The 24,452-nt window shown below is 45.3% G+C and overlaps 1 protein-coding gene across 1 annotated transcript; it reads left to right on the forward strand.

Annotated features, from left to right (window-relative positions):
- Window positions 1–458: 458 nt before the first annotated feature.
- LBHD2 (LBH domain containing 2) lies at window positions 459–23,970 on the forward strand. The gene is made up of 4 exons (XM_062577452.1): window positions 459–719; window positions 15,399–15,489; window positions 19,323–19,518; window positions 20,670–23,970. The coding sequence occupies exons 2-4, from the start codon at window positions 15,400–15,402 to the stop codon at window positions 20,744–20,746; spliced, it is 363 nt and encodes a 120-aa protein (XP_062433436.1). The 5' UTR covers window positions 459–719; window position 15,399; the 3' UTR covers window positions 20,747–23,970.
- The last annotated feature ends 482 nt before the right edge of the window (window positions 23,971–24,452 follow it).

Below are 24,452 nucleotides of genomic sequence, written 5' to 3' on the forward strand. Positions count from 1 at the left end.
GTGCCAGTGTCATGAGCCTCATGAGCGACTGGGGCTTTGTGGGCTGCTGGACCCACGCAGGTTGCCAGGGCCAGGCCATGCGGGGCAGGGGCCATGCGGGGTATCAGGGCTGTGTGGGACACTGGGGTCACGTAGGGCTGGAGCCGTGCGGGGTGCTGGAACGGTGTGGGACCAGGGCTGTGCGGGACCAGGGCTTTGTGGGGTGCTGGAGCTAGGTGGGATGCTGGAGCCATGTGGGACTGGAGCTTTATGGGGTGCCGGGGCTGCGCGGGACTGGGGCCGTGCGGGACCGGGGCTTTGCAGGGTGCCGGTGCCATGCGGGATCGGGGCTTTGCGGGGCGCCGGAGCGGCGCGGAGCCGGTGCCGCGCGGGGTGCCGCTGCCTCCCGCCGCGAGGCGGCCCGGGGCGCGGCCGGGGGCCGGGCCGAGCCGAGCCGGGCCGGGCCGGGCCGGGGTTGGGGGGCCGCGGCGCTGCGCCGCCCCGCCGGCGCTGCCGGGGGAGTGGTTTTCCCCCGCGGCGGCGGCGGCGGGCAGGGCTGGCTGCACTCGAGGAGGTGCCGCGGCGGTGCCAGCGCCCGGCCGGGAGGATGCGGACGCGCTGACGGAGCTGCGGGCTCCCCTCTGCCGCCGTGCATGGGCGGCGGGCGGCTGCCGGCCTCGCCTCGCCTCGCCTCGCCTGCCCAGGGCCGCCCCGGGCCGCCGCGCCGCGCCGCCCCGCAGGTGAGCGCCGCCGGGCCGGGGGAGCCGCGCCGGGGGGGCGGCCGGAGGGAGCCCGCGCTGGGGCTCGCCGGGGGCTTGTGGCGGAGCCGGCCCTCGGGGGGAGCGAGGTGCGGAGCCGCGCCGCGCCGGGGCGGGCGGCGGGGGCGCGCGGCGCGATGCGGGGCGGCCCGGCAGCAGTGCGGCTCGGCCCGGCCCGGCCCGGCCCGGCCCGGCCCGGCCCGGCGCGGCGGTGCCCCCGCGCATCAGCGCGCTGCCCCTTTAGACAGGTCGCGGCGCGGTCCCGGCGGCAAAGAACCGCCACCTGCAAACCCGCCGCTTCCCCGGCGGCTCCGGGCTGGAGCCCAGACGGCCAGAAGTTCCTATCTGCTGCCCGTGGGCAAAGCCCACCCGTGTCGCGCCTCGGCTGGGCGCTTCTCCGGCCCCGGGCGCTTGTGCGGAGCGGTGGCTCTCAGCTTGCAAAATGCTGTGCGGAGGGAAGAGCACGGGAAATCCATTGTAACGCTGTCTCAGGAAAAGCATTTTACTTCCCTACATAGTTGAAGGGAGTTGCGGGGGAAGGAAGAACAGAAACTGTGCTTCTGCATTGCTTTTTCCTCTGTATGCATTTTTTTTTCATAAAGGATATTGAGAATCCGCAAAAGAATGGGTTCTCCTTTAAAAACAAATCTCATCTGGCAGCTGAAAAGCTTGTTTGAAGGAATCCTTACCGAAGAGAATAGCACTTAGAGGACTGTTGATTTATGGTTTGTGAGCATCTCAGCTGTTCATTTATTTCATTTTTTTTCAAGACAACTTTTGAGGCAAGGAAGTGGGTAAAGAAACATAAATGCAAGACAATGATGCTTTTGCTTGCAGCTTAGCTGAATTTGGTGAAAGAACACTGCTTTTTCCATCAGGTAGCAAATACCACATGTATGATTATTTGTATAGAAAGAAAGAACCTACTTTGTCCTGTAAATGAGGACTATGTTTCACTCCGAGCAAGGGGTGTGAATATTTTCCTACTGCCAAGTGAGCATACCACAAAAATTTTCTTTTAATCTGGGACAGAGATGTGTTTGTGTATTTCTGAGTATGGCTGCAGTTGGCGGAGGGGTGTAGGTGAGACTGGATATAGCATAAACCTCTGAAGCCACACTGAAGTGATACACATAGAGAACTCCCTTTCCATGAGTCTTTTCCTGGCTGAGATCTTTACTGCAACCCTATAGTTGGCTGTATAGTGACAGAAGACCTTCTGGCTATAGGTTCAAATCTTACTGAAGCGCCTAGAAGTTTGTGTTCACTTCTACCCTGGAGTCTGGCTCTGTTCACAATGCCTTCTTATGAGTCGCCTGAAAATGAAGGTGAAGCGGGGAAATCTGCCCACACACAACCAGTCCCAAGCCAGTGTTTTCCATCTCTTAGATTTAATGAGCAACAAATTTTGTGCGCAGAAAAGAGTTCAGCTCACAGATCAGGATTTTGGTAATTAATATTCCATTTAAAAACATGTTTGCAGAGAGAAAACAAACAAACAGCAAACTATGTAACCTACTTTCCTTGCTTTTCTGATCTGGTCCGACAATTTGTCAATCGTGGTATTTCCTCTGACATCTGTGGTACATTACTTTAGCAGAAGATGTGAATGTGCAAATACAGTTGCTACTTTCCCTCCCTTCTCACAATGATCTCTTTGTATTAAGCAACAGGTTTTTGCATAGATCAGGTATCAAACCACAGTGTCACAGACCACAGTTGTTCCTTCTTTCTCATTTCTGAAACTATGCCCCTATATTTGAACTTATTTAACCAATAGGTCTATTTTGGAGGAGTCAGTGGCAGACACCTCAATCCAGGGCGGCTCCTACATTACTGAAGTCAGAGGGAGCCCTGCTGTGACTTCAATGAGAACAGCATCCGCCTCTCAGCGACAGCCCTTCCCTTTGCTCCTCAGACTTGTGTATATTCTCTGGAAAAATCTGTAAAGGAATCAATTTCCTGCATTTTCCTTCCTCAAAGGAAGACTTTATTGCCTGTGAAAACTGCCAACCAATAACAATTAGGTAGAATGGCAGAGACTGGTTGGTACCAACGGGTCCTTAAGAGCATATTTTACCCCGCTATTTCAGCCTTTGCTCCCCTTTGATTGTAAGTCCTTAGGGGCAGGGACCATCTCTCCTTCATTGGTTTGGAGAGAGGTGGCCAGTACCGTCCTTGGCAGAAGGTACACGGGAGCTGAAAGAAGCTCTATCTGGCTGGACAAGTCCCTGCTTGTTGTCGGTGCTGCCCTGTGTGATCTCGCAGGATTTTGTCCCGGAGTCCCAATGGCAGGACCTTGAGGAATATAGCAACAGTCCATGTCCAGCACTGGGATTCAGACCAACTTCTATAAGACGTTACTCAATTTTTCAGCTGACTTCTGTCTCTGACACACATGTATACACTGCCTCTCTGCAAATATTTAGGAGACTTCCAGATCCACAAGGTGCCTGTTACTTGGCAGAAAGACTCATAGCCCTATTAATGGATATCTGCTCTCAGCATTAATGATTCATTCAAAAAAAAAAAAAAAAAAAAAAAAAAAAAAAAAAAAGACAAAACTGCATTTTTCTTTTTTTTCAGTAATTTCTTTCTTTTTTTTCTAATCTCTGTGTTATCCTTGCCTGCCATTGTGCCCATCCCTACTGTGATAGCGCACACTGTTCTCACATCCTTCATCTCAGGCTGTGGCAACTCCCCATACTTTGGAAATTCAATTAAGTTTCAGAGTTTTAATTCCTAGAGAAGAACAGCTGCATCGCTGGTATTAGGCTGTGATGTTGTGACACCTGCTGTTGTTCTGTTAATTACCAATACGGAACATTAGAAGTCCCTTCTGTGACTTTGTTCTCCTTGAAGTGTCTGTGTTTTTTTAAATTTTTAATCAGTCTTTTCCGCTTCTGTTGCTTTGGCTGTACTATATTCTGTACTAAATGGCTCAATATTGCATGATATTACAGCACTGATAACACCTTATTTTCATGTCCCCAAAGTTGCAAGGAAATAACTCATCTGTCTTTTAAGTAAATAGAGTGCTACCTACCTAACATTATCCTCTTTCTGTTACCTATAAATGAGCCCATTTTGACAGACTAACTGGAGCCCCCTTTCACAGTGCTTTCCAGAAGAACATTAAACATTTTGCCATCCATCTCATGATGGTTCCATCTAACAATTACATACTCTGTGTTATTGTTCTAAGACACTTTTTCCCACTCATCTTCTGTTAATGGGACTGTGGTCTGAATTCAAGACAATCCACTAATACTTAGGGAATAGCAGAAAGCAACTCAGGAAGCTAACTTTCATGTCTCACCAGTTCCCACAGCTGCTATAAGGTGAGGGACAATCATTGCACAAACAGTACCAAAGACAGAAGAACCATCATCTTCCAAGGAAGATCCCAGAAATAGATATAAGTAATGACATTTCTTTCTGAGACCATCTAGTAGCTGTTGCTCTGAGTTAGAAGGAATGATATGTATGTTTGTAAGGTGCTGGATTTATAAGATGTTTTTAACAGAGTGAAATCAATTCAAGACCCTCTGCATGTGCAGAGTCAGAATCACACTGCTCAGCATAGGTATTTAAGATTCTCAAAGCAAATCCTCCGTGAGATAGTACTTGCACGGCTAGTACTAGAAGAGATACTTCTAAAAACCTTTAACAGCTCGTTGAGGCTTATCTTTAATTTTGATGGGGTTATTTTCTTAATGAGGTCCTTTCACATCAATCAGCTGCCGAATCTAATGTTAAAAAGAAAAAAAAAAACTCCAACTTTCTTTTGGCACCTATTCCATGAAGACTCTGTGGAGATTTCCATGATACCGAGGTCTACTAGCATTCGGAAGAGCTTGCTTAGTCATTCTTCCCATCTGCTCTATTTCTTTCTCCCTCCCGTTGCTCCGCACATACTTCCTGGCTGTCTGCTCCTCATCCCTATCTCCGTGTGTCCTGGCTGACTGCCCCAGTCTCCTCCTTGTGCCTATCACTTGTGGCATCTTCCATGAGGAAGCTCAGGTAGTTTAGAGCTGAGATCAAAGAGTTGAAGAAAATGAGCTTCTATAAAGCAGCCAGGAAAAAAGAAAAAAAGAAAAACCCACAAAGGAAGCACCCATAGCAAGCAGCATTACTAACATCTTGCTAAAAACTTCAGAGTTAAATCATCCCCAAGTCATTAAATTAACATGGACATGTTTTAGTTCTTTTACTTTCTGTTTTTGACCATTTATGAGTCAAGTTTCTAGCTTCTCTTGGCAATTAGGACTAGTGGGAACTTCCACAGTTACAATAATTTGGAAGTTGAGATTTGTGTGTGATCATTGTACTCCAGGAGCTGGGGATATAAGATGAAAAATGGAAACCATCAGCCCCACCATGCAACAACAAAATTCAAGGAAGCTGAGTGAGCATGATCTGCCATTTTTGTACAATGCAATGCAAACCTGAATTTTCTAGTGTTGGGAGTCCACAGATGAGAGTTTGAGAATGATGGTGATATTTATCCCAGTAGCTGCTTTGGAGCAGGCAAAGTAAAAATTGCAGCTCTTTGTGAAGTTAGTGGAGAGGCAGCACAGCCTGCAAATAGCAGCCTCCTACCCCTTTTCACTCTCCTAAACTACATGCTGTGTCTCATGCCGAAATGCCTGCTCCTCCACATCGAGAGTCATTTCATCTCACTGCTTCCTGAGAGAGATCGACATCTCCTGTACAGCGCACGTCGCTGAGGAGAGGAAGGCCGCTTTGGCCTGTGGAGAGCAGCACTCAAGTACTGCGTGGGTGGCAGAAGACAAGAGCTTCTGAAACGAGGGAACAGAACAGATCTCTAATCTCCAGACTCTGACACATATCACACTTTTCTCAGTTGCTTAGGAAAGAGATTTGCATCCAAAAAGAAGTGGGAGGTTTAAATAGGAGTTCATACACATGCACATTTATCTTCAGTGGTCCATGCTGTAATTTGCATTTCTCTAGTCCCACATGTCCACTACAGACGTACAACCAGAGGAAACAAAGAAACTGTCCAAGTTCCTATTTGCAATGTCCAAGAACTTACCTCAGAAGGCACTCACACTGAAAGTGGAGGCTCCAGAGTAGCACTGGGGTAAGCACGTTCTTGGGGAGTGTCGAGATGCTGAAGCTGGCATCCCACTCTCTGGGGCAGAGTCCTAACTCTGGATGGCACAAATACGTATTTGGCCATAAGCATCACATGGCTTAAGCCATAGTTCAGTCATACCATGGAGAAAAAGGGGAGTAGCATCTTTCCTTGATCTCACACTACATCATGCCCAACATCTCAGTATCTAGCACATATTGCTGAACAGCTTTAGATATTAGGGAGGTTGTTGGCTAGTGTGTGGATCATTGCTGTTCTAAGATTTCTTTTACTGAGTTCATTAAGACCTTGAAGGATATGCTTCCCCCCCACTGAAAACAATGTCTGATCGTTAAGGGATGTCAAAAGCAAAGGGCACTTAGGGCAGAGCACAGAAGAGTTGGATCCAAAGAAGCAGCTGGCCCTAGAAAACTCTGACTGACATTTCCTTGCAGGGATGCACACCTTCTGGTGTGCTGTTTACAGACCCTTCATTTCTTACTTGCCATGACAACTGTAGCTCTGTCCTAGATTACCCACGCACCAGCCCTGGCTGAACTGCCAGCCTGATTTGCTGCATCAAAATGGTCTAAATAAGGTGCACCTTCCCTTCATGGGTGGAAAAAGCTCCTTGGACCTGGCTGTTCTTTGGGAGTCACCAAGCAGGGTTTCCTGTGGCTTGCTGAGACTGTCTAGTTTGCATGAATTTAGCAGTGGACCTTTACTTCTCCCCTCCAACACAATTCTAACATGTGTCCTGTTCCAATTCCCCTTGGAATCAATAGCTCTTTTATAATTATTTTTGTGGCATACACAAAGCTTGGACTCCTTGAACGGAGAAAAGTTTGTATTTATCCAGAGCTTTTAATGGGGTGAAGGGAGGGGTGGAGGCCCAAGGTTGAATTCCTGGTTTGTTTGAGGCGCTATCTGAAATCAGTGGGAACTGTGTGCGCACCGCAATTGCATGGGCGAGCTCCGAGACCTCCGTGTTTACAGTACTATCGAAACAAGGCAAAGACCATGGAGCCGCTGGGCTCCTTTGCAAAGGGGCGGGGTGGGGGACTTCTCTGGAGCACAATTTAAATATGGGGTTGGTAAAGCCCCTGGGATTGTCCCATTGAAATAAGAAGGGGAGGTCACCCATTTCTGCAGTGCCAAAAAATGATAAATTTGCACATGTAGCAGTGGTTCAAGGCCAATTTCTGCAGCCTATCTGCACTTACTTGTTACAAGGTGAACTTTCAATGTGGTATTGTTAGGCTGTTATCACAACATTTCCATTAGAGCTCAGTGGGGGGAATGATTAACTCCAAAAGCTTGGGAGGAGAGAAGGGAGGAGCCTGCCCCCAAGCAGCTGCTAATCTAATGGCAGCTCTGCCTTGGTGTGGCTGCAGACCCATTTGCTGGAGGGTCACATCTCCACTGCTCAGTTCTCTGTCATCACTGCATTTGGGACAGCTGGAGGAAAGAGGATGGTTTCTGAGCATGTGTGGGACTGCTGGATGCAATGATAGTGACAGTGACCTGATTTCAGAGGTGGTGCTACCTCCAGGGGAGCTGCTCAGGGCTCAGTGCCTTTGCAATGCGGAGTTCCTTTATCAAGGAGTTGGTCTGTAGGCCCCTAGGACTGAAAACTGTGGCTGGTGCTTACTTCTGTTTTGCTGATAAAGTTTATTTGGTTTAGAACTGTCTCCACTGCAATTTGCAGTGAATTTACCCCAAGTAAATGTATCTGTGTAGCAGAGTTGTCTCTCTTCAGGGCAAGGCCAGGAGATCCAGCAGAGTAGTCCCTAAATCAATTACTTTTTACGAGGAAGCATAGGAGGGCTCTCCTACCCCAGGCAAGGGGTGGCAGGGCGGGGCAGTATCATCTGCCTCTGAGACTTGTAATTTCTTGCTCGCTGTTAATAGCAATACACATGCACACTATCGTATGCCTGCTCTTGGCATTGCCTCATGGGCTGTGTGAAAACAGTTATTATTTCTGTTGTGGTAGTGCAGAAACACTCCCAGCTCCCAGCCCAGCACGATGTGCGACGTGCGACGTGCAACACATCACAGCATGCTTTCCTCAAAGAGGTCCCATACTGTCCCAGAACAAGGGCATGTGACAAATGGGAAGAGGAGGAGAGGGTATGGTGACAGCGTGGGTACGTTGCCCTGTTAATGCGCGAGTGAACGGTTTCAGGTAATTCGTGTGTTTAGATTTCTTTCAGGGGAAATAAAGTAAGAGGAGCTTCGCAGCTGTGTTGTTATCCCTGGTGCCAGAGAAGAAGCTGACTAGCAAGATGGGGCAAGGGAGGGCAAAAGGTTTGCAGGTTAATTGGTGGGGGGGAGGGGAGAGGGAGGCAGAAATAGGGTAGCTTGGGAGAAGGTGTTTAGAGCAAACAGTGGTTCCAGGCTGGACTGATCAGCGATGCAGAAAAGGCAGGTTAAAGTAAGAAGAGACAAGAAGAGATAAACAGTGAGAGGCTGTACTGGTGTCATTTCCAGGCTCCGTTTCCACTGAAGCAAAGGCTCTGCATGGCCTCAATAGCTATGCCTTGTTTTTTAAAAGATTAAGGAGTACTGCAGAAGGAAGGGTATTAGTTAATGTTTCCTCTAATGTCAGCCAAAGGAGATAATCACCTCTATTAGGCAGATAAAGTGAGTATTTCCCCTTGAGAGAATAAACATACATTGGTAGTTTTGTACACTGGAAACACTGAGCTCTCCAAAATCTTGGTTGGGAAGAAGATATTTTTGCTTTTACATACTGATGTGTGGGGCTAGGAGAAGGGACTTCTTCCACTCTATGTTCTTCAAGTGATTTTATTTTTATTAACTTTCAAGTAGCTGAGCCCCAGGGGCTGAAGCCCCCTTTGAACATCTCATGCAACACGAGTTCCCCAGAAACTTTGGAGAGGAGTTCAGTCTTGGGCTAGTTCAATCCATAACAACTTTGCTGAGCCTGGACAAGCAATGGATGTTGTTTCAAGTCATTCAGTACTGTGTGGATTCGTATATACCACTAAACAGCCATGTGAAAATATCTCTAAATAGCAACTGGCCTGGCCTGTATCCAAACCAGAGACCTCAAGGCAAGCAGTTATTCACAGTTAGTAATCCCTTGCATCATTTTCTCTGTCACTGATAGCTGACTCTATATAATAACTGTTCTTAACATCTAATTTTTTCTAAAGAAGAATTTAAGGTAGATGAGTTCCTGCTGAATTTTCATGGGTTTAATAACAGTGGTTTTGTAATAGGAAGTAGGATAAAAATCTTCCCAGAGTATTGGATGACATAGTGTTGGATGCACTCTGGTTTCTATACAAGAGTCAACTACTGAATGTAGTCATGAATTTTTAAGGAGTAAAACATCACAGTCTATGAAGTTAGTTTGATCTTTGAGGAGGAAGGAAAATTGCCAGACAAGAATTAAATTCTTCCAAATTGAATGGATATGTGATTTCTTGCTTCCCTAGCTTGCAATAACCATGACCTGTAGCATGAGAAGAAACTCCAGAATGCATTGGACAATTTTCCTCTGTCACTGTTTTTGAATAAAATTAGTGTGCAGTTAAGCCAGTGTTGTAAATCTTGGTAGGAAGGCCTCCAGAGCAGGTAGATTTATTTAATCACTTGGGCTGGAATCCAAACCACTGAAGGATATAAAATATATACACTAGTGCCATTCACTTCACTGAAAACACCTTTTTCCCATCCAAGGAAATAGCTGTGGCTGGCATCACGATATATTTGGCAAGCTGTAGGGATAAACAGATTTCTCAGAAAATCATCTTTGGCTCAGATACTGACTATATTTCTGCACTATAACCTCTCAAGCTCCTCAGCTAAGACCTTTTGACAGAGGGATCATAGGAAATCAGTGATTTGTGCTTTGAAATGGTGGATTCTTACGTCTGTTCACCAGACCTCTCCATCCTGATTCCAGTCAAACTGTTACTTTCAGTTTGGAGTAGACCTTTCTGAACATCAATTCTGCTGTGATATTTGTAAGAAACATGCACTAATGAAATCTTAACATACCCTTCTTTCAGCATATTTTGTTTTCTTTGTGTCTTGACCATTAGCTTTTTGAACAAGAATTTAATTCCTTAATGTTTTGTATTGTGTTTCAGCAAGCCCACTGGCATTCTGAAGTAAGGCTATACATTTTTATTTTCTGATTCTCCAAATATCACCAAAATTACTGTCTGGAAGAATTTTGGTGTTTCCCAATTTCAGCAAATTTTATGTAGCTTACACTAAGGAGTAAGGTTTCTCATCAGGAAAAGTGTCAGATGCCACAGTATTTTAGTTAGGAGCTTTGAGTGTTTTTAGAACATTAGTTGCCTCAGTAATTCACTAGGTATGCTACAAGCTACATCCTTAGCAAAATCAATTTCCATTTGGTCTAGAAAATTGTGCAGACCTCCGAAGTAGGAGTTTCTGCCACCTCCTTCTGAAGCAGCAAATTTACAGTAGCACTCTTTCATGTTGGTCTCTGCCAGCTTTGTCATTCTGGTTGCACGCTCTGACACTGTTATATTGTCTCTTTCAGACAGTTTTAGGATTTGTTTGTGCAACAGTTCGTCAACAAAGTGAACATCTGCAGCAAGGACAGTTTTCGGAAACAACATCCTTTTATGTGATTGAAGGTAATGTGCTGCTTTTGTGACCGTCTCGTACTTGGCATTTGTTCCACTCCAAATCTCATGCTCTGGCCGGGCTTCCCCTTTCCTGTCCCTCCTGGGTTGGCCTGGGGACCCAGAGACCTGCCTCTTGCAGAGCTGTAGATTGCATTTTCTGCCATCCCCATGGTCCAGAAATCACTTGCCCCAACTTGGACCTTAGTTTAGACAATTTTGCAGCTTTTTGTTTAAAGTGACTGTGTGAGCTCTGTGAGCCACAGGACGTGGCTCGGTCTGTGTTTTAGCAGACTCTTGGCAATCGCCTGCGGACTTGTCCCCAAAGGTGCAGCGAGGCCACTGCAGCGGTCATCAGTGCAGCCCATGGGCTGCCGGCCCGGCGAGCCCACACTGCCCACGGCCCTGCGCGGCTCCCGGGGCAGTTACACGCGCTGTGGTCCAGGCCTCAAAATGCACCAAAGTGGGACGCCTGCCATAGAAAACATGTTTGCTGTGCAGTGCTGGCGTGGATCTGGAGCTTCTGTCATGCAACCTACCTGTTAGCCTTATCCACATAAGTGCTTCGTGTTTTCAAAGCTTGAAGGCATTCTGCATTTAAGTACCGTTTTGCAACCTGGAATTTCACAGGTCAATTATGCCTGATGTGCAAAAGCTAAAATAAAAATGTGTGTATTGTTTCTGAGCGCTTTCTGACAGTAGGTGGTTTAGCACTTGTCAGCCTATATATTACTCTGTATGTTACTAACCTTCTTAGCACAGTTACAAACAGCAGAAACTGGGCTGTTTGTTTGCCTCATGCCTCTGGAAAAAAAAATCAGAATAGGATGGTTCTGCAGCTGTAGCTGTTGCATTTAAGACAATCTTCTCTACATACAGTTTTTTTCACAGAAAGGCAAGAAAGGATTTTGCTCCTTTTCTCCTAACTGGTACATCTGAGCTTAATTAAACCTAGGGGAAGTAAATGCATCTCTTAATTCAATGCTAGAAGCATTTTAAGGTTCAGAGTAGGTGACTCATCCACTAGAAGAGAATTTATTCTTCGTTTGTAAATGCTATTTATTGCCTTGTTTTGCATCACTATAGCTACTGTATATCATTGGTGATATCAGCACCTACGGTATATAAAATTAATGGAAGACACAGTTTAAAGGATGGAATAGTTCTTATGATAAACTGCCTGTATCCACTACTCTTCTGTTGTATGTTAGTACTTCCCCCATAAAAGCGGCAGTAAAATTGGATCAATACTTTCCATCAAAACCACTTGAAAAATAAAAAGTTCTCCTGTACATATATCATGCCATAGTTAAAAGAGCCCTAAGCAACAACCAAACCCCCTTTCCAGATTCAGTGGCTTTATAAACAATTCCTCAGTGCCCTACAAGTGATTTCTAAGCATCAGATGAATTGATTTGCAGCTGTATTTTCAGTTATTTTATTGCTGGTTATTTTTAGAGTTAAATACTTAGTTAGGCTTGTTAGAAGCATTACTGCGTTCACAGCCCATATAGATTTCTTCTGCTCTCTGTTACTGTTTCTCCCATATAGATTTCTTCTGCTCTCTGTTACTGTTTCTAAGTGGAGACTGAGAACAATTAATCTATTCCAGTTAGAGTCTAATTCTTTTGCCAATTACATGGCCCCGTGTTCTTTTCTGAAATGCATGAAGTACAATCTCTTCTGCCATCCTATTCAATCAAACCCTTAAGTTGCACAGATTTTTGAAATGGCCTGGGCTTCAACAGCTTGGGAGCTGATTCACTGAGGCATCTGCTGTAACACTGGCAGGACTGTCACCGTTTTCCTAGCCAGAATCGTTTGTCTTTGTCATTTAGAAATAATCTGCAGGGTGTAATGCAGTCTTCGGGAAGCACGGAGTCCGTTATTGCTCAATAATAGAATTTCATGCAGTCTTAACAACATCTCCGAGCCTACATGACACATTTGGAAGTGCATGAGTGGATGTATATCTCTAATGTGCTATGGAACAAGGACAGAGAACTGATTTAAGGACGCGGTGCATATTGAAAAAGTGTGGAAATAAAATGGCCAGCCGGGGAATGGGGGGCAACAGCAGCAGCCACTGCTGGATAGCAGGGACCGAGTCCTGGGACACATAGCAGTGTGACATGTCTTCTCCACGGCAACCCAGCCCAAGCCTTCATAAATCCCAGCACCCCACAAAGCCACTGAGATTATTTCCAGGCTGAAACACACATTTTCTCATCCAAGTCCCTTTCTCTGCTACCCAGAGTGACTGGGAATGGGGCATAAACCTTGAAAAGGTCATAATAGACCCCCAAGTAGGAGACCAGGACCAGACCAGGAAAAAAGGTGTGAACCAGCTGCTGAGGGAACACCTGGAGGTAATGAGAGGGAGGAGGGCACTGCTTTTGGTTAAAGAAGAGTGCTAGGGCACTCTTCTCTTGTCATTAGCCCTTTCTCTCATGCCACTAGCAGCTGGCATAGCTGGAACTGTGGTCATGGCTCTGGGAAAGGGCTTCACTATTTCCAAGTCACCAGTCTCTCAGGGCTGTACTGACAGATGCCTAGTGGTGTGGCTCACTAGGTAATGCAGGAATAAGAGTGTGCCTGAAAAAGCCTCTATTTTGCCAATTAGGTGGTTGTGGGGGTGTCATCCTGCTCCCTTCTTCCTGGGGAGGGGGACAAGTCCAAGCAAGGGCAGTGAGCTTGAAATGCTATTTCTGGTGGGCAGAATTTGTCCCTCTTCTGCATGACTGTGGCTCCAGGTGGGTTTAGATCATGTCAGATCAGGACTTTGGTTTGGTGCTTCGCTTAGCTTCAGTGCCCGGTCTTGCTCTCCCCTTGTGTGTGCACGTCAGAAAGCATGCCGTTCAGTTAGGTGACTGTCAGTCACAGACTGGCCTTTCAAGACGTGCTGAAACCTTCAGGCTCTGCCCTGGCCCACAGCTGAGCTCAAATTTCTCGAAGGTCTGTGGTGCCCTTTTTTTAGATACGATGCAGAGGGAGTGAAAGTCTCTGTGGTATCATGCTGCTCTGTGCTATAGCTAATTAATGTTATTGTGAAGGGTTTTGGTGTAATTGCAGATATTGTAAAATTTAGTTTTGTGGAGTAATTGGTAATGTAAACCTGGAAGAAGTTATGCTTAAGATGTTTTAGTTTGCAGTTCTCCGTAGAAACAGCCTTGACAAAGAAGGCTTTGTGTGTGAGATGGGACCAGGATTGATGGCAGTATTTAGTCGTGCCAAAGGGGTGCTGTGGCAAGTCACGGGGCAGTGTAACCGATGGCCTGTGTCCTGCAGGAGGTTCAGGCAGTGAAGAGCTCCTGCAAATACTGAATAGTGGCTCAGAAGAATGAAATGCCCTGGGCCAAACCCACCTAGAGCTAAACTCACCAGAGGAGGTGATGAATTTCCATCCAAAATTAACTTGGTCTGTTTAGCCTATAGGTCAAACAATGTAGTTCAACCTTTGTTTGCTGCTATGTGCTTAATACACGTTATAAAGTTTTCAGACACTGTCCTATAATTTTTCAATGAAAGGGCCAATGTTGTATCCATAAATCTCAAATGCAAGGACAATCCTAATGCTATGGAGGTGCAGATACCAGCCATGGCAATGATTGCTGTGCGACCAGCCCTGTGCCAGTGCCCAGCCGGCTCTGATCACTCTCCTCCTGGGTGCTAAATGCCAAGTGAAACGGGGCCAGAGCAAGGGCCAGAGCTGTTGTGACTTGGGTGCCAAACAGCGCTGAGAGATGGTTAACAGTCACATAAGCAGCTTAGTTCCTAAGTCCCTGACTTAAATGAGATTTGGGTACCAAACATTCTGTGATGCATTTGAAAATCCTATTCAATACCTTCAGGCAACTAAAGATGACTGAAAATCTGGCCCTGGACACCAATACAGCTGGTGTGTTTGGAATTAACAGTTTAAAGAGAAGTGCTGGTTCGTGACTAAATGGAAGAGACATCTGGGAATAGCAAATATTTAAGACACTATGAAGCATCAGATTGTGAATTTTATTCCAGGTTGATGTTTCACGAGTAACTTCTTTGTCAACAGATGCAATTTCTGAGCTCATGTCTTAATAACAAACAGGTTGCTGATAACATCAGAGGGCTTCCATTTTCCTACAGACAACTCGGGTATACAGGGCTCCTCTCCACCATCCCCAGAGGGGCAGCCAGGGTCGATGTCCCTCTCTCTGTTGTAGCACGAGGCAGTAGCCATCTGCTAGGAGGACTGCTCACGCCAAAAGGGGAGGACATCATTCCTGTTGCTGCTCCACCAGTGCCCCCCACTTTCTGTCCCTCCTGCAGTGCCCTGGGTGGGCTGCCAAGGGGGCTGGGTGGAAACGTGCCTCCCTTCCCACCATGGATTTGGCCCCAAATGCTAGCAATACTCCCTGCATGGCATGGCAGTATACTCTGAATGTTCTTGTCTTAAACCTCTGCTTTGCACTCTTTTAGGGAAGAAGGTGAAGCAGATTAGATGTCTCCTTCAAGTGGCTTCTTGCTTCTCTGTGCCGAATGGTCCTCCCCATCCAGAGCCCTAGCAGAAGAGACATGGTTCAGAATTTGCAGCTTTGGCACAGGCTGCCAAGGGCAAGATAGGATGGGGGCTTCTTCTGCAGCCCGAGAGCTTTCCCATGTGGAAACCCCAAGCCCAAGGGGCAGGAGGACAGCAGCACTGTCACACACCTGGTGATCCCAGACATGGCCCGGTGGTGGGATGCTGTGAGCACAGGAACACAAGCAGCAAGCACTCTGAGGGAGGGAATGCTGGCAGGCAAACAGATTTCTGGGGTTATTTAGAAAGGACAGTCTGTAGCACAATTATTTTAACAAATATAAAAAGCCAATGTTTACATTAAATTCACTGCAGGGCCAAAGTGTAGAGCTGAGTTTTCTAATTCTGTTTTAATGAATTCTGTTTTGCAGCATGACTGAGGTGATGAACACACGGGAACCTGTGATGGAGGAATTTACCTTGAGCCAGTCTCCTGAGGAAGAAGGAGGCCCTTCAACCCAGGTAAATTTAGAAAAACAGGAAAGTCTCCTGAGCTGTTTTTCAAAAGCAATGTAATGCAGCTTTCATACTTTCATGCATATAGATGTTGAATTGCTGAGCACAGCTGACAGAAAAGCAATTCCTGAAATATATGTTTGATCCTACTTAAATTTTGTTTAAAAATGTAAGAATTATGGCAGAAGGGTTTCTTCTGGAGCTAGCCCTCCAAGCACAGTTACAGTGTTAGCAGGCCTCTGGAGGGATGCAGGCAGAGATGTTTGTCACCAATAGCAGAATTGCAAATGTGTCTCATCTTGTTCAGGTCCAAACAACCATCACATGATGAAGACATGCAGCAAATGCCATACCTTTTATACAGCCACACTTTTAATGAGCTAACTTTCTTCATGCTCAGAGAGAACTCCCTTTTTTAAAAAGAGACAATTTGAAATGATTGTGTAATTAATATAAACGGCTATTACGTGATAGCAGTAGCACTAGTCAGGGCTATATACTGGCAGGTGCAGGAACATTTTCTGTCCCTGGGCAGTCTCACAAACCCACTCACATGCCCACTTATGGTGCAGTTTCAGGCGGGAAGGATCATGATGTCCTGAACTGTCCTTGTGACAACCTACGTTCCCCATTCTAGTCTCTGTGGTTGTGCTCCCGACTCTTGGTGTCACTGTCAGTGGGACAAATCTCCTAAAAGTCTCCCATTGGGCTTATGTTGCTTCTCAACATGAAACATATTGTTTCAAGCAAACTCCATCTTGCACTCAGAAAACTACACTAAAAGAAGCTGATCAAAGATTGCAAAGCCAAACATTTGGAAGTCAGGAAAGTGAGAACTGCAGTTGCTTGTTTGAGTCTATTTATGTGATTGAAGAAACTACTGCAGATTTTTCCTTGTCTCATCAACTGGATAGTGCTCACTCAAGAAGGACCTTTTCAATATTTTGTTTTCTCTTTTTCACCTAATGCACAGTCCCAACTTTTCATTGTTTTGATATTGTACGTAGTCCAAACTTTGTGCTATCATCTCCAGCTCAACTCCACATATGTCTTCAGGGCTTTTCTGTGGTGCCCTGATCATATGCGCCAGAGAGTTTCTTTTTTCAGTTCATTTTTCATGCCTCTCTGGGAGGAGAAGGTGTTATGATGCCTGTTTTAGAGATGGCCAACTGAAGCAAAAAATCCCCAGAAAGCGAGTTATACAAAGTCTGTGATTCAGCAGGAAAACCAGGGCTCTTCCGGCAACTTCCAAGCACTTTGGCCAGGAGACCGTTCTTTCTCTTCCTGCAGTCTCCTGCCCACTTGTTATACACTCCAACTTCTGCAGAAAAAATAAAGTTAAAGCCTACAGGCAGTGCTCTGCTTCCTGCCAGTCCTGACTCATTCCTAGAGGGACCTGGTACATACAGAGCGCCAGTGGAAAAAACATGATGTGATTCGTGTGAGAAGAGACCATATGAGAATGACACAAACAAAAATAGACAATTTGAGGCTGCACAGTTGCCTTTCCTAAATTCTGTTGCTTGACTTTGCAGCCTTAATAATCATCTTCTAGCATATTTTTAGATCTGTGTGTGTCATTTCCTAGGTCTTCAGAAAGCAGATGGAAAAAAACAGATATTCTGTCATACTAGATCTTCTTGCTGTTATCATTGGGCTTGGGGACTGGAGATCTCACACACAGCCACCTGAGCTAGTTGAGCAATGACTGGAAGGAGTAGGTCACTTTCAGTTGGGAAAGAGGGCAATTTGTCCATAATTTTATGGGTATTTTCTGCTAGCTGAGCAATGGAGCACAGCTACCAAAAGATGGTCAGAAATTCTGGAGCAAAAGGCTATTTTCATCTTTTCTTATATTTGGAAATAGCAGTTTAGCAGTTTCTTAAAAATTCCTCCCAACCAAAACATCTGCTAGGGAATTTTCATCCCTAATATAAACAGTTCAGGAGGAGACTGTATAACGGGAAGTTGTGGGGAGCTTCCTGACAGGCACCATAAACATGTTGCTTGTGATCAAGACAAGTTACACCCATGTGAGTGCAGCTGCAAGAAGCATTAGAAAGGTTTAGCTTCAGTGATTCACTTAGTTTAGCTGCACTCAGGGGGCTTTCTCACATTCAGAAGTCCTTAGTCGTGTCTGTTTGCTACCCTAAAAATAATAGACAACATTTTTTCATCTGCATGAAGATGCAAAGACTGATGAATCCCCATGGCATGACCGTGGGAAGTGAGGGCATGAGGACAGGAATTATTGTCCTTGACTGTTCCCAGCCATGCAACCACATACAGAGATTGCAGCTCTGTCTGCTTCCTCTTGTGGCAATGTCAAAAACACTCTTGGTGCTTTCCAGACACATTGGAAGAGACCTGCCTCTTCCCTCAGGGCTTGCTTCCCTGTGCTGGCATTGATGCCAAGTGTGACAACCAAACAGCAAGCAGTTGGTGAGAGCTGGGATGAAGAGAGGTAACAAAAGTCATGCGGCAAATACCTCCAGCGGGCTCTAACATTACGGTCTCAGCTGTTTGCTGTTGCACACCAGCTCTACCAGCCATAGCAAAGGGCTGGGTTGTCAAGCAGCCAAGACCAAATTGTGCTTTCCCACTTTTGGCATGGCTAGGAAACATCTGCAGGTGTCCGCCCATGTGTCTAGCAGGAGCTGTGCTGACACTGGCTCTGTCTAACCAGATACCCTGATTCTGTTGTACATGCATCACAGATATCTGAGGAGGTTCCTACAGCACACAGCAAATCTGTGGCAATGTCAAGAATTAAATTTGGAAGATTCTTGCTCCCAATCCCTTGTTTAGTCCCCTAGTCTTTGCCTTGCTTTTATTGTTACAAGTGGAAACTTAGCTAGTCAGGAGAAATTTACAGCCTGTTAGTGCAGATATGCAGAAGTTCGAGGAGCCAGGAGATAAGGTTTCAGCAAAGCAGCAACAGAGTTTGTGTTACACTGACATCCTGGAGGATTTGGAATAAATTTTTCTCCCCCCCAAAAAACAGCAGAAAATCCAAACCAAAACAAAGTACACCAAAAGGCTTAAATGAACCAGTTACATTGAAAACAAGAAAGCACTGTTACATATTATAATAATCCTTCACTAAAAATATCTAGTTCAGCTTCAAGCTGTAATCATTGTATAGTGTTTGAGCTGCAGTTTCAATGTGATAAATGAAAATAATAGCTGGCACTATCCTGTGTGTAAAGGTGATCTCTGGGACTACTTGTTTTGCATGAATGCATCATAAAATACAGTATTGCACATTAAACAAAATAGCTTTGCAGAATAGTGGCTTTTTAATAAACTGTCACAGCAAGAAAACATGAATAAATCATATCAGAGTAAAAGGACAGAAGCTAGAAGGGCTGCAGCAGCCATTTAGTTTAATATTACAGCAACGACCTTTGTGTCCTAAAATCCCACCTGGACTGAAGCACAAGTGTGAGGCAACAAAACGAAAATTTTCACCTAAGTTTCAGTCTGTGCACCTTGGGTCACACAAGTCATGACAATTGTCTGCCCAACACGCTGGTGAGAAAAGTTGGATTTCTGGTCCTGGTCTCCTGTCCTTTGCACAGTGAGGGATGGTCTCTGCAGGTGAGAGTGTGCTGAGACCTCTTAATGGGGACTGTGCTTTTGCATCCTCCCTTTGCTGGTGAGGAGCTGAATTTATTAGGTTTTGAAACCCTCCCTGTGCAGGACTACTCATCTGCTCAAGTTTAGTGAAAGTTGTGATGGACAGATGTAGAAATGATGCTACTGGTGCTCACCCTCTCATTCTGAATATGTGTCCCTGGGCAGTGCTTTGATAGGCATGTCACCAAATGTCTCACCAGGCCTTCCCAGACTCACGCGAGAAGTACCCCAAGCTGACCAAAAGACTACCATCGATTGTGGTGGAGCCCACCGAGTCGGGTGAGGTGGAAAGTGGGGAGCTGCGCTGGCCACCAGATGACCTGAAATCAGCAGAGGAGAAGAGTCTCCTTGGTGACCAAAGAGTCTGCATCCAGCAACAGCAGATGGATCTGGAAGGTCTGAATGAATAATTTTCATCCTCATTCTCCACAGAAAAATAACAGTTTCAGGCCATGTTATGCACTGAAGCTAACAGCACATCAAAGAGCAGTGAGTGCTTGGGGGTTTGCAGTGGCTAGTGCCCAGGAACACCTGCGCTGGAAAGAAAGTCCTATGGGCTTAAAACTTCTTCTTAGCTCTTGAGCATATGGTGTTTAAATCCATGTCAGGTTCACTGCTGGCCATTCAAATGGTCAACAGGCAGTTTAGTGCGCATTCGCATTCACCCTATAATCCTGTTCAGTGCAATCCTGGGTCCCTATCTCCTAGCCTAGAAGCAAAAAATTTAATAACTGTACATTCAAAGCATCATAGTGGCTCAGGAGTGCGATAATGTAACAGGCACTCACAAATAGGTAGATATGACTAATAGTGTTACTGTGGGATAAATACCTGACTAAAGATAAGAACTTGCCAGAGTATAGCTTGCACAGAAAATGCTCTGGTGTGGAGACAAGTCTATTTATTTCTTTATTGTTTGATCTCAGTGTTCTCTTTTTCCCTTAAAGTGCAACACAGTTTCCATTTCAGTGTACCATCACTTGTTGTCCAAATGCCCAGAGATGGCAGCCAGGATGGTGTGCAAGACGCACCTTCCCATATCTTCAAAAGGGCTATGACAAATTGTCTGATCCGATCACCTGCTACTCCAGTCAGCATTTCTGAGTGGTGGCAACTACAGGGTGTGATCATTCAAGAAGAAATATGAGCCAAATGTATAACCTGATGTCCAGGTGTTGGATGACAGCCTGCAAGGTTTTTGTGTGCAGTGATATTAGGATATGTTAGGTCTTCAGGAGTGAGAGGTCGAGCAGATTTCATGAAGGTAACAGGCTGTCCTCCCATAGCCGTACACTCAGCAGCTCTCCTGCCCACTGGCAGGAGCGGGATCATCACCTCGTCTCAGTAATATCCACTCTGAGGTCTGAAGTCCTCTGTAAAGTCAGGCTGTGATGCTCTCAGAGCATCCTACTTCAGGTTGCACTGCTAGTCTGCAAGTACAAGACTGAGCACCCTGATGTGCTGTCTGCCTCACTGAACGGGCAGAACTGAATGAAGGCTGGATACATGCATGGGGAAATACATACTGATGAACTATTTCTTTGCAGATACTTTAGCACATCCAGCTCAAGAAGTGGAAGATGATACAGATACTCTGGAAAGCAGAACTGAAAAGGATGAGTAGGAACTCCATGGCCTCAGAAGTGAAACTTCATTGTGAATGTTGTTGAAAAGCTAACACATTCTGAAGACATGTCAAAGTAATCTGTATTTAAATCTGCAAGGGTTTTATTTAGTTAGTACCTGGTAAGAAGTATATGGGCTTTAGAACTGTTCTTTTGAACATTTTGCTTTTCAGGCTGGGAATCATATTATTTGTTTAATTTTTCCTTGGGAAACAGTGGGACACATTAGGAAATGCATCACAGACATTACAAGATTATAAATGAAAAACGCGCCTAATTTCAATTAGTACATTTCATTGGATTTACCTTTTTAAAGTAAGGTTGCTTTCAAATATCAACAGCAGGACAAAGGGGTTACATTTCTACAGAAGGGATGTCTTAAATCTGAAACCTTTCTTGTTTTTAGCCATTTAAAACTAGCACTGTGATATTATGGACAATAGATGTAATATAATGTCACCATTTGATTTTGTAACTTTTGTATAGAGATGCAAGTGTAAGATTTGCCTACATCGCTACACAGGAACTCCAGGCTACCTTCCAGGTGCAGATTAGAGCAGTTCTCTCCCTTTAACTAGCCTGTGCAAATTCAAACAAACCAGCCTTTTATTAACCGTCCTTTCAATAAGGTTCAGAAGTTTTAGGAATACTTTCTTGCTGTACATTGATGAACTGGAATAGCTAGTCACTGCTGTTTGTGGAGTGAGACTGTTTGTTGTAGACTTGGTTGGGTGGATTGTGCTGTTTGTGCACACTTCGTGGCCCAGATCCAGCTGTGGTGTAACACCGGTAGAAATAGCTCCTGCTTCCACCAGGGCTGAATTTGTTCCACCTTGTGAGTAGAAATTGTTGTGATCGTTCTTACAGTATGTTTTGTGTGTAAAACAAGTGAGGAGGCCCAGTCGTTCTTCCCTTGACCTGCACAAGGCAGTGGTTGGGGGGAGTAAGGGAGCTCAATGGCACAGCCCAAACCGCCTTTGCGTTTTGCGTGATGCCAGGTCTGCACTGGGCCATCTGCAGAAGGAAGAGGAGAAAGTGGGCTGAGATGGGTAGATGCACCCAGCGTCCATCCTGCCCTTGCAGTACTAATCGCCAACGCGCCCAGGGCTTGGAGTTCCCTCATCCACAGCATAACCTGGTCAGCTTTGGTTGCACAACTCCAATAAAGCCACCTCCAGGAAACCAGAGCTTAAGTTGAGACAAGCTGTCTCTGGACATGTTGGGCCTCCATTGGATTCTTCTTCTCTGCTGCATTTGGGGATGGATTCGGGGGCCTTTTCCACAGGGGTGAGCCCTTTACTGCAGGAACTTTGCAGAGACTCCCTGCCACTGGGCACCATCCCTGAAGAAGCAATGATCTTGGGCCAAAACATTACCCTTTAGACAGTGTTGATGGAGATATTGCCTGTATCAGAAGGAGTTGACTGTTTCAGTGGAAAATGTCCAAGAAAAGCTACAAAGCTGGCATTCTCTGCATCTCCAGGGCTGGATGGGCTCTGTACTTCCAATTAATGTTGCAGCCAGAAAAAAGCCGCTTGCTATAGATGGAATGAAATAATAGAATTTCATAGAATTTAATTCCTAAGCTTACTTTCAAGTGCGTTCTGCTATCCAGTAATAATTTTCTCTAAAGGAAACTTCTAATTGTGTGATGATGGATAAAATTTACTGGCCAGGTGTATTAATAAGATAAGTTTATACCTTCTTAGCAACCAAATTTAATATATTTACTTACAAAGAATTCTGTGCAATGAATGTTTAATACAAAGGAAAGAGACTATTTTACTTCAAAGCAACATTAATTTATGTACAAAATTATAGCTCATTGTTTGAGGTGTTTGGGATCTAGGACCCTTTCTATAAGCAGTGTAGTACAGTATAACATGATACTTAAGTTAAACTTTGCTCTTTCAACCTATATAACAATCTGTTTTGCCTTTTTGACCTAGACTTTCTTACCTCTATCACAGATTTATTTTGTTGGATGAATGGGATTCTGGTCAAAGAACTTAATTTTACCAGAGTAACTGATGGTTTCAAGCGCACCTCCTGAATCTGGTGCCACTTCTGTCACCCCCTTTGCTGGTGACGATTTTCCTGTAAGCTGTGAAAGTGAGACCAAACTTGAGATGAGGGTTTGGGTAAGGTGTGGAGCACTGAGAGGCCAGCGAGCTCACTGCTGAGCAGGGGAAAGCCCACTGGCGGGGCAGCTAGGCGGATGCGAGGTGCTCTTTAAACCCTGCTTTTGCATCGACAGTCAAGAAGTTTTATAAAACTGTGGGGAAAACCAGCAGCGATGACGACATATCTTTAGCTGTGTGATTTCCTTTAATCTGCATCTGCCCAGCTCCGTAAGAATGACATTTGATGTATCATTTAATTTGCTTTTCACTTTATAAGAGGAAGAACAGTTATTTGAAACACTTCCCCCAATTTTATATGTTCTCTATCTGCTTTCAGACACTCCCTCCCTTCCTGCTCTGGATGGCCCTTATCCTATTTCCACCTGAGGTCAATGGCACTTCCCCAATAAGTTTCCTGAAGAAACACACAAAATCTTACGAAAATGCCGCACGGCGCTACATTTCTCATTGCAGTACCTGAAGCTGCAACCCATGTCAAAATGCCTGACTTCATTCTTCCAGCCTAATTACTCCTCTCTTTCCTGCTTCCTCTTTCACGTTGCTCCCTTTTAACTGAAGCGAGTGGTTGCTTCAAACTAAAGCTTTCTAAAAAAGCCGAGTGGCCTCAGTTTAACAGTCACACAAAGCCAAGCTCCTCCTCCCATTTTTATTTTTCTGAACATGGGCCAGAGGCCCTAAAATAGGAGAGCAAGATAGAGAGAAAATTGTTTTATAAAAACAAACCCTATTTATTCTACTTGCAGGTCTATGAGTGTCCACTTACTTTGTCTGTGTGCAAGTGTTGTCTCTCCAATAAACTCAATAGTTGTTTTGTATTTTTTTCTGGATGAAAAGCTTTGTAGAAACTAAAAAGGAAAAAAAAGATATTCAGTCATATTTTTCTAGTCCAGCTTGTAGAATATTTCATGTAGTGCAGAAAGGAAGTTTTATGGAGTAAGGCATTGTTGGATTTTGCTCTATTTCAGTTCTTTCTAATTTTGTAAAATGCCACCTGTACATAATACTCGACTAATGTATGTCCTGTAGATGTATTACACTGTTTAGACTATTAAATGCCTATAATGGACCAATTGGAAGAAGTGGTGTAAGCCACAGTGTCTTGGTTTGAAAATACAAAGGGATATTTGTGGAGCTGTGCAGCTCCTGTCCCACAGCAGATATGGAGGAATTAAGCCTTCTTTAAGCCTGCCTTTGCCCCACAGCATATAGCTATGCACACTGGCCCTATTTTGCAGACAAATTCAGAATTTACATCAGTGGCATTTGCCGTTTCTCTTGCTTGACCTAGAGCCCTTCCTAGACGAGGCAGCCCCAAACGCCTTGCTTCCATGTTGTGTTTCCTTGTAGGTCTCACTGGAGAGCCCCTCTTGGGCGCTGCTGTCCTGGGGGGGACCTCGTGCAGCCCGCTGTGCTAGCAGCAAGCTGGCTGGCTCATCTGCGTTCACCTTGCAATGCAGTGCACATTGCAGAACCCAGCAGGAACTTGCATTACCAGAAACCTATACCCTGTGCCCAAAGAGTGGAGTCATGTGGCAGGGAAGATGAAAGGCAGAGATAATCT

The sequence above is a fragment of the Rhea pennata genome, chromosome 5, assembly GCF_028389875.1.
Source record: "Rhea pennata isolate bPtePen1 chromosome 5, bPtePen1.pri, whole genome shotgun sequence".
NCBI classification, from domain to species: domain Eukaryota; kingdom Metazoa; phylum Chordata; class Aves; order Rheiformes; family Rheidae; genus Rhea; species Rhea pennata.